At 56.7% G+C, this 14,329-nt stretch overlaps 2 protein-coding genes across 4 annotated transcripts in view; one reads left to right on the top strand and one right to left on the bottom strand.

Annotated features, from left to right (window-relative positions):
* NPEPPS (aminopeptidase puromycin sensitive) overlaps positions 1 to 4,070 on the bottom strand; it is a 39,481-nt gene extending 35,411 nt beyond the window's left edge. The window contains exon 1 of the mRNA XM_074926489.1: positions 3,726 to 4,070. Within this exon, the coding sequence (XP_074782590.1) occupies positions 3,726 to 3,848 (123 nt within the window). The 5' untranslated portion in view covers positions 3,849 to 4,070. The remainder of the gene's footprint in view (positions 1 to 3,725) is intronic.
* Positions 4,071 to 9,453: 5,383 nt separating this feature from the next.
* On the top strand, positions 9,454 to 13,840 carry MRPL45 (mitochondrial ribosomal protein L45). 3 transcript variants are annotated; one of them, XM_074927115.1, is made up of 8 exons: positions 9,454 to 9,530; positions 10,191 to 10,386; positions 10,929 to 11,046; positions 11,446 to 11,544; positions 12,171 to 12,219; positions 12,451 to 12,600; positions 12,676 to 12,849; positions 13,343 to 13,840. In XM_074927115.1, the coding sequence occupies exons 1-8, from the start codon at positions 9,474 to 9,476 to the stop codon at positions 13,400 to 13,402; spliced, it is 903 nt and encodes a 300-aa protein (XP_074783216.1). In that variant the 5' UTR covers positions 9,454 to 9,473; the 3' UTR covers positions 13,403 to 13,840. The 3 variants fall into 3 exon arrangements, with proteins under 3 accessions (XP_074783216.1, XP_074783218.1, XP_074783217.1); XM_074927117.1 differs by having other exon boundaries at positions 9,474 to 9,518; positions 10,200 to 10,386; XM_074927116.1 differs by having other exon boundaries at positions 9,474 to 9,518.
* Positions 13,841 to 14,329: the final 489 nt, after the last annotated feature.

Below are 14,329 nucleotides of genomic sequence, written 5' to 3'. Positions count from 1 at the left end.
ATAGTTCACTCAGGGATTTTTGGTTTTTTTTAACTGCGATAAACAGCAATTTTATACTGTCAGTTTATAGAACTGTTACACAATTCCACAGACTTCAAAAATATGCATATGACCACAAATTACATTACTTAAACATCTTGAGTAACCAGGCAAAACTTCACGTATGGGTTACCAGATACTGAACAAGAGCAGCTTCAAAAGGCTACAAAATTAAACTATCAAGAGACAGATTTCAGCATCGTTCCTTTATCAAGAAACAACAAATACTAGACAGGGGACCCATTCCCTAACCCGAAAACTACAAGTGCCACAATAAACTACAAACACACTTCATTTCTTTTTAAGGCTTTGAAATCAACCTGGTCACTGCTGACACTGAAGCAGCAGCCTTATCTTTTGAATCACAAAAAGTTTGATCCTCTGAAGCTTATTTGAAGGAGCCATATAAGTGTAACATTTATTACCGTGTTGTAAAGACAAAATGTTTTAAGTTACTTCTAGGTACAAAAGCCAGCACAAGTGTACTGCCCCAAAGCCAAGACTGGGAGGTTACTGAACAGTTCTTTAGGGGAGTTGGTGCTCAAGTCTGAAGACTTATCAAAATTCTACACAGAGAGCTGCCAAATCCTATTTAATGGCTGTGAGAAACACAAACTGACTGATCGAGTGTTCACTTGTAACGTCCTGACTAAGTATCACAGCCTTCACTAATTCCAGTCTGCTATTAAAGATGCAAAATAACAACACAAACACTTTTGATGTACATAATGAAAAGTTTTTCTAATTTTGTGATTAAACATGATTTATTCTGGAGTACAAGCTTCAGTACTCACCCCACACATCCCAGAGCATCACCGGTTTAAGTACTTGATGTGGATTATTGCTTGCCCAGCCATTATCATACCGGTACGGAGCAGAGGGACTAATAATTATTCTCGATTGCTTATATAAAAAATGATACCTGAATCTTCAAGAGGAGGCAGCGTGTTTCCCTACCCAAAATCTGCAAAATTCCAAGTTTGTGTCTTAACATAAAATCACTTTTACCTCGATGACTGTACAACGTATGCCAAAGCTCTCGAGTCTGCTGAACACCGAATGCCTCCATGAGCTCCACCGCATCACAAGGTGCTAGTAGAAATGGCCAACAGGTCCTTAACGGAACCAATGACATCCAAAAGCACACAAATGATTTTTTTGTTCCCCAGATTCAATCCCAGCTCAATAACAAACAACTAGTAAACGTTAGCACATGCTTCAGTAAGCCATTCCCTTGTACAAAAAAAAAAAAAAAATCCTTTCCACCTAGTACCGCAGGCAAGCCGGTTGTTCTTCTTGCCATTAAGGTGCAGAATAATTACCCCCCAATTTTCTGGAATGTGCCTTTACTGTGCGTTGGACACTGGCACCCACAGCAAACGTCTCCAGATGTCTAACTCAAGATGACCACGTGAACACCCCCCCCACACCTTCCCGCACCTCTGCTGTACTCGCCTGCACGCAGCCAGGATGTGGGCTCGCAATTCTTTGGTCTATGGTTGTTTAAAAGTCATTTAAAAATAAAGAGATATGCTTCAGATATGTTTTAAAAACCTCACCCCGTATTTTTTTAATCCTGTCCTCTGGGGGAACATCAGATCAGCTCACCATGATGTGAAGAAGAGATTTTTACAACCTTGAACCTGCCAGATCAGTGTTCTTCCTTAACACATGCCCTCAGCCGGTTGGAAAGTCCAGGATTTCGCACTGTCAGGTGGCATCCATTGCTCTAGGAATTCATTGAGCAATCCCCTGAACGGCAAACAACATTCAAAAGATCTCAACAGGACTAAAATCTGCAAACCAAGCACCATCTCCACAAGAAGCCTCTAAATCCTTGTTATTCCTGGATTTAAACTAAGTTTCCAAGGCTGCTGGTCAATACTCCTCTCCCCTCAGTAGCACTGTTGGCTTAAAAAGCCACTACTCCCCTCCCCTCGAGTGTTATTTTTAACCTGGATGATTTCAGTGATCCCATTTACAGCACGGCCCCACAGCTGTAACAGGGCTGAGGCGCAGCAACTTGGGTGCGAAGACAGGAATAGGTGGCTAGGATTAAGACGGAAGAGACTGGGAATTCCTCAAGCTAGCGTTTTCACCCAGGCCGAGGCACCGTCAAACCAAGACTCCAAAGACAGCAGCAGCCTAAGGACTTGAGCTAGAACAAAATCCGCAAGGCGATTTATGTTTCCAGCCTTTCTTCCACATGACATAAACTTACTCATCTCTGGTCGTCTTCCTCCAGGTCCCAAAAGTCACAAGATTCACCATCATCCACAGCTTTTGCCCTCCCCAGCTTCCACAGGCACCAGACACTTGCCCAGTGAGACACTCGTGCTCTTCTGTACCTGTGCTTCAGATTCAGCAGTTTTGTTACGCTGACGTTACCTCATTTTATAAAAGAGGGGTTTAAACCACCTCTCCAGAGCAAGTTTTAAATCTGTCCACATCTCGGTATTTAAAATGTCCCTCAAATATTGTTGAGCTCTCGCTACAGTCATCCCATTGCAAGAAAAAGCCCGGTAAGCCCTTACAATTCTGTATCTATTTCAAATCATTGCACAAGGAAAGAGATGAAAGCAAATTTAGGAAATCTTGGCACAGCAGCCCGAGAATGACTATGAGACTTCAGGGCTTTCATCAAACATTCTGCCTTTGAAGCATGAACACGGGGAAGCTTTTGCCTTTCAGAAAAGGCAGAAGACACGGTGTTTGCAATTCGCACACCCCTTCCCACCGTTAACCGAGCCTCTCGCTTCACCGACTTCAAGCTTTTTATTATTTATTTTTTTTTTTTCCACGACACTGAGGCCTACCAGCTCACCGTACTACACCGGGGGAGTTCTCATTTAATTGCATCTGTGGTAGTTTGTCTTTCCAGCAAAATCCCGAGCCATCTGAATGGCTGGAGAGAGATAAAAGCAGCACGCTGGAGGCTGAAAACAGGAACAGGGTGCTCACTACAGATTCGGGGGAAGCCGGCGATACCAGCGAGGCAGATAGCGACCGCTCCACGCCTAACCTACATACAGACTTTAACCAGGGGGGCTGGCGGGAGAAGAAACGGGGAGGGGGGGGAGGATTGGGCCGGGCACCCCCCCACACACACACGGAGCCCGAGGGGGAGCCGCGGAGCCCGAGGCGGCGGGGCGAGGCCCCCCCAGCCCTTCCCCGGCCGCTCCCGCTGCTCCCGGGGGCCGGAGCGGGGCAGGGCGGGGCCCGCGGGCTGCCCTCTCCCCTTCCCGACGCCTGGCCGCGGGGCGGGGGGGTGTATATACATAGATACGTACAGGCTGAATGGAAAGGGAGGGCGGAGACCGCGGGAGGGGGGGCGGCAGCTCCGAGCGGCCTCCCTGCACCTGCCTGGCCGGCTCCACCGCGCCGAGGGCCGGGCCCCGGCGGGCTGGCGCGGAGGGGGGGCGGGGGGGGAAGGACCTCAGGGCCCAGCGGCGAGGAGGGGAAGGGAAAGGGGGGCATCAGGCCCCCGCGGGCTGACGGGGCTCCCTCAGGGCCCGGCTGAGGGATGGAGGGAGGGGGGGGCGGGCGGGGGGGCTGGGCCCGGCGGGGCTCCCTCAGGGCCGGGCGGCGGGAGGAGCGGGCTGAGGGAAGGGTCCCCTCAGGGCCCGGCGGAGGGGGACCGGGGAGGGGGGGGGGAACGTGGAGGAGGGGCCGGGCCGGGGCCCTACCTGCACGGCGGCCTCCAGCTTGCCCTCGAAGGTGAAGTCGATGAGGTCGGGCTTGAGGCAGAGTCCGTAGTTGAGGGGGGACACGTCGGCGGGCAGCCGCTCGAAGGGCCGCTTCTCCGGCATGGCGGGGCGGCGGCAGGGGGTGCGGGGCTGCGCCCCCCCGCGGCGGGGCGGCGGGGGAGGAGGAGGAGGAGAAGGAGGAGAGGGCGGCGGCGGGGGAGGGGGGGGCGGGAAGGCTTCCTGCGGGCGACGCGGCGGCCCCGCACCGACACACCGAGAGAGCGGGCGAGCAGCGGCGGCGGCGGCGGCGGAGGAGGAGGAGGAGGAGGAGGAGGGAGGGGCGGGGGCGCGCGCGCGCTCCCGACACGAGGCGGCCGGTGTAGAGAGGGGTGGGGGGGGGAACGTGGGGGGGAGGTGGGAGAAGAGGAGGAGGAGGAGGAGGAACAGCGCGTGCGCGTGCGCGCGGCGGCGGCGGCGGCGCCACGCGGCCGCGCACGTAGAGCGGCGCGAGCGCGTTGCGTAAGCGGCGCGGGGCTGATGCGCGTGCGTGCGTGCGTGCGTGCGTCCGCCCGCCTCGCCCCGCCCCGCCCCGCCCCGCGCAGCCGGTGGTGCCGGTCTGAGGGGAGCGGGAGCACGGTGCACCCCAATAACGGGGCGTCCCGACCCGGGGAGGGGCTGGCAGGGTGCGCCCCGTTACCGGGGGCTCTGGGGGAGGAGAGGGGCACGTTGCGCCCCGGTAACGGGGGCTCTCGGCCCGGCGGGGTGCACGGTGCACCCCAGGAACGGGTTTTCCTGACGCGGGGAGGGGCTGGCAGGGTGCACCCCGGCTCTAGGGGAGGAGAGGGGCACGGTGCGCCCCGGTAACGGGAGATCCCCCCTGTGCGCCCCGGGGTGGAGCGGTCTGACAGCCCCGGAGGGGGCCGGAGTTACATCAGGGCTCCCGGTGCGGGGGTTGTGCCTCAGCGGGGGGGTCCAGCGTGAGGACGGTCACCCGGTGGGGTGCAGCGGGGCCATCGCGTGGCAGCCGTGTCCCCCGGCATCTCGTGGCACCCATGGGTGCAGCCAGGGCTCGGAGCCCTTCGGGGTCTGTTTGGTCCCAGCTCCTCCGGCAGCACGTCCTGCTCCACGGCACCGCTGAGCCCCGAGCTGAGACTCAGGTCTAACTCAGCAAATGTTTTATCTTGTGTCCTGAGGTTTTTCTCTTAGTTCTCCTCTATATTTTTATTTTAGCCATTACTTTTCCCCGGCAGGCCCCACGCCAGCAGCACACGCTGCACACCGTGCTGCAGATTGGGGCTTTTTCCTGCTCATCGCCCCGTCCGACCCTCCGAGCACCCACAGAGCCCCGGGCAGCCTCTGGCCCTTCTCTCTGGAGGACACAGGTCCCTTTCTCCCTGGGTTCGGTCACTTCTGCGCTTCCCAGGTCCAGATAAGGCTGCGCTGCTCACAGAGCTTGGGCTGTACCTATGGCTAACCCCCAGCGTTCAAAAAATCATGACATTGGCTTAAACCTCTTGGACTTTGCAGCAAAAATACAGCAATACGTGTGTGGAGCAGGGAGAAGAGCGTCCTGTCCTCCAGGCTTGCTTTACCTGTCCGGACAGCTACGTGGGGTTGGTTTTCTCCCAATTTTGAGCTAACAGCCACTCTCCTCCTCCTTGAACCACAGCATCAAGGTGAAACCTGGGTGTTGCATGGCTCCAGGTAAAACCCCAGGGCTGCTGACGTGTGGGCAGTAGCCCTTCGTGGCCAGGCTCACGTCCTCATAAGTAAAAAAAAAAAAATGCTCTTAAGCCCTTGAGCAGAAAGGGGCTTCTCCGCTGTTTCCCATGGCTGAGCAGCCTGTGCTGCCCACCCTGGGGTACTGCAGCCCTTCGGGGTTTTCTCTGCTCGCCCCCGGAGTCGGCAGCGCTGCGGAGTGTTGCTGAGGCTTGTGGAAGATGCTATGTAAGGAATCCGTCTTAAAAAGCTATGTACACAATCCAGCGAACAGTATTTACAGGGTAATAAATGTCCCAAGTGGGTGATGTTGGATGGCTGTTTGGGTTTTGTGACAAACACCAGCAGGAAGTTTAAAAAAATTCTTCATAAAGGCTTTATATGGGAAAAAGAAGGGTGAAAAATTGAATTCCTCTGGAAGAGGGGAGCCTGCGGTGGTGGCTTTCCCCCCCGCACCCACTTGTGGGGTGAGAATCTCAGCCCCAGGACCTGCCACGGTGATCCTGTAGCAGCAGCGTGGCCGCTGCCTCCTGCCTGGCCCCATGTGGTGTTAAACACGGACCCGGGGGAGTCTCAGTTCCCCCCCGAAAGGAAACGTGCTCTGTCTTTGTGGGTGCCACAACCTCCCTCATTTTAAGAAGGAAGCCCAGCTCGCAGAGGCAGGAAATCATTAATTGCCTTCCACCACTACAAACTGCAGTTGCTCCGGTTTTTCTTTCACCCCCCTCCCCAAAGAGATTTATTTTTGCTAAAAGTGGTATTTCGCTGTTTAAAATATAAGTTAGTGCTGAGCGAGAGAGGGAGGGGGGATTTGCTGAGATCTGGATGAGCCGGCGGCACGAACTGGGGCAGGGAGAAAGTACAGAAAGCTCTTAACACATCATTATAAAAACCAAACGGCTGATGAGGCCGGGTTCATCTGGGGCTTCCACGGGGCCGTATTGTGCTACAGAGCCCCGAGGAGGGGAAGGGAGACAAGGAAATAGCCGGAGCCACGCGGGGGGTTCGGGCAGCTGCCACCCTCCCCTCGCTCCTGCCTCCGTCTCCTCCCAACGCCTCGGCGGGGTGCGAAGCCCCGCGGGACACGCGAACACGGGCAGACCGTGGGGTGCGGGCCCTTGCGTGGGGACATGTCGGTGCTGGGACTTGGAGCTGGAAAAAGATTTGTCGTTGTTGTTGCAGGCAAGCTCACGCCTGCGATGCCCGTGGGGTGCTGGGGAGAAAGTCCTGTCTCCCCCACAGCGAGGAAAGGGCTGGAGGAGTGACCCCACAGCCCCGCGTGGGTTGGGTGGGAGCCTCTGCGCGTGGTGTGCAGCCAGGCTGGACGGAGGAGGACTGGGTGCCACACTGGGGATGCCCCGAGACCGTGCTGAGAGACCTCGCTGGGGCAAAAAACGCTGCTTCTCCTGCCTCGCCTCCACTTTCAGTGCCCTGGCACCGCTGGTGGCCGCGGGTGATGCTCCGCAGGCAGAGCCACGGCCGGGCAGGCAGCAAGGTCAGCGGCAGGATAAACCTATTCCTGGAGCAGAGCTGCTTGCCACAGCGGGAGGGAGGCAGAGGGGATTGTCTCCTCTGAGCTTTAATTCCTGTCACCAGTGGCTGCTGTGCAGGTCACTGGGTGCCCTCCCGGTGTGTGCCCGGTGCTGGGGTCAGCGAGGGGGCTCGGTGGCCGCGCCGGCCACAGGGCTCGTGCTCGGCAAAGGCCTCCGGGTGCCTTCTGTGGCTGCTGCTCCGCGCGGGAGATATTGTTAGATGACAGATGCTGCTGTCAGCAAGAATCCAGAAAGAAAGAAAGGAAGAAAGAGCGAGCCTCCGCTGAGAAAGCTGGGGGGAAGCCGCCTTCTCCGCCACCGTGTCCCAACCAAACCGGGTTCTCCTGCAGCGCCAGACTGGGGAGGGCCTGGGGACAAACGGACGGGGTGGAAGCCAGGAGCTGTAATTAGCCCAGAGACTCTGCAGCCACCAACCGCTGTCAGTGCACCATTTTAATTAGGAAAACAAAGGGAAAAAAAGGGGAAGAAAAGAAAAAGAAAGATCCCAGGAGAGGCTTTTCTTTTCTTCTCTCTTTTGCCAAAGTTTTTGCCGTTCCTGCCCAGAGCGGGAGCAGCCGGAGGGCACCGGCTAATCCTGCCTCGCAGGTCTGGGTCGGTGGCTTAGGGCAGGAATCTCTGGTATTCGGGAGCACGGGGACAACAGCCCTCTCGGAAGCTGCGAAGTGGCTCCTGGGGCCTCTTGCTCCACAGGCTGTTCCCGGGAGGTGGGGGGGGAGGGAGGCGTTTTGCATCGCTTCCCCCTCTCGCTGTCTGGAGATGCATTCGTTCGGGTCTGCCCGTGGCCCTGTACCTGGGGCAAGTTGTGCAAGAATGGAGGCAAACGTGGCCAAGCCGCTGGCTGGAGCTGGCTGGGACAGCTCAGCTTTGGGCAAGCGCTGAGCACGTCCCGCTGTCCCACTTCTGCCGATGCTCAAGTCCCTCCAAATCTCAGCTCTGGTCCTGCTCTCCGATGGGACAAATCCCTGCGTGGTGGTTTTGCAAGGGGAAGGTCACACATGGGCTGGAGGCACCGTCAAGTGGCATCTCCAGAGGCCACCGCTGCTGGGGTGAGCCCCGGCCCGAACTGCAGCAGGCAGGGACGCTCCTGGGCCGTGCCCCCCGGCACCCCCCCACAGCGAGGACGTGGCCCCAGGGGGTTGCCAGAGCCCTGACACAGCTGCCCACGGTGGTAAATGGCCCACGGCTGAGATGGCATCACAGGGCCGCTCTGCAGCCAAGAAAGCCAGATGGGCTGGGAAAATCCAGCCCCACAAGTCCCCACGAGCCGTGGGAAAGCGCTGGGGCCGTGGGGCGCTGGGGCGCTGGGGCTCGTGACTCAGCCCCCGGCTGCTCCGGGACCAGCTCCGCAGCCCTGGGGCTTCAGCCCTGTTTTCCTGCCAGGGGTGGAGCTGGAGGGATCCCCCACCCCCCCCCCTGCTATTTTTCAGCCCCCCACAAGCATCACGCCAGAGTTTGGGAGCCACTGCCGGGATGCAGATGCAATCATCCCCACACCCACGGGTGCCTGATTTCCCCCCCCCGTGCCCCCCAGCACAGCCCCGTGGGGCCGCTCCGGACTCGCCCTGCTCATGCCAGCACAGATAACAGCGTGGGCTGGGATCAACGGTCTCGGGCGCAGCGACGCCGTCACTACACATTAACCAGCTGTCCGATGGAGCAAGGCTTCCTCGGAGCCAAGATCAACAGTCCCCAGAGCAAACTGGGAGCACGGCCAGGCGGGGCGAGCGCAGCCCCGAGCCTCCCCATGAGCCCCCCCTGCCACCTCCCGCAGGGCCACCCCGGGGGTCGCCCCCCCCCAAGATATATTTGCTTTTGGGTCTGCGAGATGGACCGAGGCCGCATGCTGCGGCTGTGGGTGGGTGCTGAGCATCCTCGGGGTGTCACTGGGCCTCCCGGAGCTGGGAGTTCAAGGGATGGAGCTTTGGGATAAGTGTGGTTTGTTTTAGGGTGCCCGGGGCTGCATCCCCCGGACCTGCTGCCCCCCCGCCAGACCTGCTGCCCCCCCACCCCCGAGGCTACTGCACCCCCCCCCGTCCCCTGGGATGGTTTTGGATGGGACCCTCATCCCTGAGCGCCTCCCCCGCTCCCGAGCGGTGCTGCAATTCGAAAAGCGTCAAGCGCCGCCGAATCCTGCCGCTGCGCCCGGAGCCGACACCCCCCCCCAGCACCCCCTGCATGGGGAGGGTCCCTCGCCTGGGGGGGGCGGGGCGCACCCCCTTTCTCAGCACCCCTGGCGCTGCACCGCCCCCCCGCACTGCAGCAGGCACCGGGGTGTCCCCCCCCCCGCCACTCGTTCGGGGTGGAGCCTCCTCCCCCCCCCGCCCCCCCCGCAGCCGATGGAATTTTCCACTCGCCGGCCGCGGCGCGGGTTCTCGCTGGCCACGCCCCCTCCGCGCGCGGCCCCCACCGGCCACGCCCCCTCCCGCCCTCCACGCCTCGGCCACGCCCCCGTCCCGGCGGCCCGCGCGGGGGGAAGATGGCGGCCGCCATGAGGGCGGGACTGGGCCGACTGGGCCTCGGGGTGCGCTGGCAGGTGGGGCCCGGGAGCGGGGCTCGGGCTCACGGGGTGAGAGGTGTGGGCAGATGAGGGCGGCGGAGCTGGGGCAGGGTCTGGAGCACAGGTCTGCTGGGGAGCGGCTGGGGGAACTGGGGGGGTTCAGTCTGGAGAAGAGGAGGCTGAGGGGAGACCTCCTGGCCCTCTGCAACTCCCTGCCAGGAGGGGGCAGAGAGGGGGGATGAGTCTCTGGAGCCAAGGCCCCAGCGCCAGGCCCCGAGGGAATGGCCTCAAGCTGCCCAGGGCAGGGTCAGGCTGGCTCTGAGGAAGGATTTCTGTGCAGAAGGGGCTGTTGGGCGTTGGAATGGGCTGCCCGGGGCAGGGGGGAGTCCCCGGGATCCCTGGGGGGGTTGAAGAGTCGGGCTGAGCCAGCGCTGAGGGATCTGGGGGAGTTGGGAAGGGTCAGGGTGAGGGTCATGGTTGGGCTGGAGGAGCTGCAAGGGCTTTTCCAACCCAGTTGATTCTGGGGTTCTGAGTCAGGGACCAAGGGAATATGGGCATGGCCATGGGACAGGACACCACAAGTAGTGGCGTTAGCTGCTCTGTGTTTGGGAGGGGCGAAGGGACATAAATCAGAATGTTGGTGGTGTTTCTTGGCTGTTGGGCTGACTCCACAGCTGTGTTATTTCTCTTTTGTAGACTCTAGAGTCAGTGCTCCGGCCTGCTGGAGCAGCTCCAGCCTGTCTTCTTGTCCCAGTGAGAACGAAGAAGCGGTTTTCTGTCCCTGAATGGGCCAGAGAACTGACCCCAGAACAGAAGGAGAAGAGACTCAGGTCTTTGGGGACGGTATTTCCTGAGGAACATATAGAACGGGATTTCTACTTGGCCTGCACAGGTGATAGAAAGCTTGCTTTGGGTTTTTCTCAAGGGCAAAATTAATGCAAAGTAGCAGAATGTAGCAATTGATCTAAACAGTGTGACCGTGCTGACAGTGTCTGTCGGCAATAGACTGGATTACACGCTCTGCCTCCTGCTGAGGGCTAGCAGCTGCCCTGCTTCACCTCGGATTGTGTCAGACTGTTGGCCCCTTCGTACCAGGGGGCAGGGAATAGCCAGAGAGTTCGCCTTTCCCGCTGCTGAGTGTGTTTCCTCCTGTCCTGGGCTGGGTGGTTGGACTAGATGATCTCCAAGCTCTTTCCCAACCTAGATGATTCTGTGATTCCGTAGGGGAGAGGAGAGCAGAGAGCAGGCACTTGCTGACAAGCTATGTTAGACTAGTAGTTCTCTGCGTGCTCATATTTCATTTTGCAAACATTATCAGGGCAGAATCCTGCTTCTCCAGCCCTCAGAGGAGGGAAACAAAGAGGATGCTGCCGCTTCGTTTCTTTCTTTTTGCTGTTTTTACGCCTCCTCCTGACCTTTCTTCTCTCCACACAGCTGGTATTATGGACCCATATGTCCCTCCTGAGGGCGATGCCCGCATGAGTTCCCTGTCCAAAGATGGGCTGAAGCAAAAGATGGAGAAGCTGAAGCAGACTGCCACCTCCCAGCTAGCGTACGTACCCTCTTTTTAATTAATCTGTGGTGCAGAAGTTTTGCTCGGTTCTGTCTTGCAGTGGTGAGGTGGCACGTTTTGTTTTCTACCCACTTCTTCCATCGTTGCTGTCATACCACTTAACCAGGAGTCCCTGGTGTGGGGATGGGCACAGGGCAGCTGTCCTGGTGTCCTGGCACACAGCACACACTCATTTTCTTGAGGATTCTTTGGGTTTGCAGCGCTGTGTCTGTTTTACAAGCACCTAGATGTTATGTCTTAGTGGGGAGGCCCCAGTTCTCAGTCACTCCCTGGTAAAAGCTGCGCTTGCACCGGATAAGATCTCTGCCATCATCTGAAACGTGCAAGAGAGTTCCAAGTTGTTCTTTACTTACTGTAGAGCTTTTCTTCTCTTTTCAGTCTGCGGAAGGTAAAAGATCATGTTCCGGATTTCAGCACTAAAACCTTCCCAGAGAAGGCGCAGGAGATATTTATTGAAGCTCACAACTGCCTGACAAAGTAAGGCCCTTCTCTGGCTCATCGGACCTGCTTCTCTTTGCTTACACGCTTGGTTTTTCTTCCTTGTCTTTCTAATCCCTGTACCTCCTCTGCAACGAGTACTTTATCCTTTTATGCCCCCGTCTCTGTGATGAGTAGAGTGTTGGAGATCTGGTCAGTGCCCTCTTGGTTTTGATAATGAAAAGAAGGTTGCAGACAATTTATCTCGGCCTGACCTGCAGAGACGGGCTGTTGCAGCACCCGAGTTATCAGCAGATGTGTGGGTGTTTGGTGCTGTTCAGAATCACACTGCAGGGAATTGTTTGGATAGGAAATGATACTGCACTGGCTTGTTCCACTTTCCAGTAACGGAATAGATTTCAAAACTGCATCATTCTTGGTTACAATCCCAAACATCAGTAAAACATGCAGGTCATAACCGGCTTCCAAAGGATGTTGTGTCTTTCCCTGAAGTCTTGTCAGCCAGCTTGCGTTCACGTTCCGCTTTTGTTCTGAGATCACAGCTGAGAATTCTGCTTTTTCTGGTTTGCCAGTAGATTGTGCGTCTTCTGGGGAAGGAGGGGGTTGTGAGTAAACCTCTTTTCAATATATGTGTATTCAAGTAACGGGCTGTGTTTCACTTGCAGTTTTAACAAGCAGAAACTTCACTCCCTGGTGACAGAGCGCTGCTACCCAGTAAGTGTTTATCTGGATGTAGCTTGTCCTTGATCTCTTCCGTGGTCTTTAAGGCTCTCTAAACCTGATTGTCTGTCTCATTTTTTTCTGCATGCAGTAAACACAGAGCAGGGAGGGAAAGCACAAGTCTAAGGAATCGCTAATGCATAAAAGCTTCGTTATACAGAGGAGTTTGCTGGTCCTTCAGTTCACATCCTAATTAAGTTGGTGCTTATTTTTTCCTTTATATAGGAAATGGTGCGTGGGAACAGGTACAAGACCATCCGGTGGAGTTTTTTGGAGTCGCTGGAGCCTCCACGAGTGGTTCACGTTCGATGTGACAGCATTGTGAACCGAGGCAACCTGTACGGCCAGGTGACGGTGCGGATGCACACGCGGCAGGTACGTCCCCTCCCACTTCCCAGCTGACTCCACCCTGCTGCCACCCCAACCTACATTTCTCGGCTCTTTTTACAGACTCTGGCAATCTATGACCGCTTTGGGCGGCTGATGTATGGAGGGGAGCAGGTGCCCAAGGACGTTTTGGAGTACGTGGTGTTTGAGAGGTACTTGGTCAACCCGTACGGCACGTGGAGGATGCACGGCAAGATCGTTCCGGAGTGGGCTCCACCGAAGGACCCCGTTATTAAGGTGATGCCACCAGGGAAAGGCACCAGCGTTGCCTGTGTCTGTGAAACATCAATCCCTAGTTAATTCTGCTCAAAACTGAAGCTGAGCTTCTTGTAATGGGAAGGCGGTGGGTCAGTCTGCAAGCAGACATATTTATTAACGTGGCGTTAACAGGAGGCTGAGGGCATTTGACACGTGTGTGATAATTTAGGGGGTTACTGCTCCCTCTACATAACCTGACAAAGTGATGCAGGTGCTCTGTCTTCCTGTGTTACTAAAAACAGATCCTAGAGAGGAATGGGGTGAGAACTACTGTGTAGTACGAGGCACGTCATCCCATTGCCCCTCTGTGTCCTCCCCCATGCTGCTGCCATCTGGCCATCTTCCTGTGCGAGGCCTTTGCTTGCCAGAACCCCCTGCTCGCCCTTTCTCGTGTTCTGTAACGTGAAGAATTCCTGTTACAGCAGTTCCGAGCTGCTCTGTGTCGTGCTGATTTTGTTCCTTCCTTTTTCAGACGGTGATGATTCCTGGCCCAACCTTGAATCCCTCGCAGGAGTATGAAGAAATGAAGTAGGAAGTCCTGGAGCCTGTACAGAGCCAACAGCCCCGGGGGGAAGAAAGGCAGAATGTCTGTGGAGGCAGCGGGTTGGATATTTTGCATATGGCTGTGCCTTTCCAGTGAGCAGTCAACGAACAAAGCAGCTTCAGAAATGGACTCTGGTCACTGAGAATTTGTCCTTAAAGGAGCAAGAGGGCCCTGGGAGGACTCAGATGAGCTCTGAGAAGAGCTTTGCTCTGTCCAAGTAGACTCGGTGTGCTGCAGCGTAACCCTCTCCGTGTTTCTGTGAAGACAAGTCTGTTCTCATCGGGACTGCTCTCCAGGCCAGCCTCTGTCTTGAACGTGTGTCGTGAGGCCCTTGGCAGCAGGACTCTGTCCAGTTGGGGGGTGTTTGCCACTTCCACGGCAAGTGTCATACCCCTGGTGGGCTTGCATTAAAACTTCCCACAGTAAGTGCTGGCACGTTCTTTTCCCGTCCTGTTTCCCGCTCTGTACTGATTCCCAGGCTTCTTTTTTCTAACAGAAAACAGGAAAAAGCAGCAAGAACACTTCACATCGAATTCTCCTGGGTGCGTACTGCAGTTGGACTCCTGTGGTGTTTAATAATGGCCGGGCTTCCCGGAGGGGCTGCAGCACAGCGCTGATCACTTCATAGAATTTTTTGACTCCTAAGGTCGGCGTTTGCGTCTCCCGGTGCCCTCTTGAAAGGCAGCGTTTCTCCCAGCCGATGGCTTTTGGTGCATTTGTTACAGACGCTGATGAAGTGGGTGATGGGGTGGTGTTAGTGAGTGGCTGGCACCATCCTGTGGACACAGGGACATTTGCGGTGCGTCCCCCGGCTCTGCAGGCTGAGGAGCTCGGGAAAGCCCAGACCCATGTTACCTTTTCCGTGGCTGGGAGTAACCCAGTGAGCCTGCTAATCCATTCTCACTCTGTTTTGCT

The sequence above is a fragment of the Athene noctua genome, chromosome 25, assembly GCF_965140245.1.
Source record: "Athene noctua chromosome 25, bAthNoc1.hap1.1, whole genome shotgun sequence".
In the NCBI taxonomy this organism is placed as follows: Eukaryota; Metazoa; Chordata; class Aves; order Strigiformes; family Strigidae; genus Athene; species Athene noctua.
The sequence above is the reverse complement of the archived record's forward strand: the minus strand, read 5'-3'. Positions and strand labels throughout refer to the sequence as shown.

Excerpts from the sequence above, each read along its gene's own strand:
- MRPL45 (XM_074927115.1), top strand. The coding sequence starts at position 9,474 with ATGGCGGCCGCCATGAGGGCGGGACTGGGCCGACTGGGCCTCGGGGTG. Across the intron at positions 11,047-11,445 it reads ACTGCCACCTCCCAGCTAGC|TCTGCGGAAGGTAAAAGATC; the intron begins GTACGTACCCTC and ends TTCTCTTTTCAG. Across the intron at positions 11,545-12,170 it reads GCTCACAACTGCCTGACAAA|TTTTAACAAGCAGAAACTTC; the intron begins GTAAGGCCCTTC and ends TTTCACTTGCAG.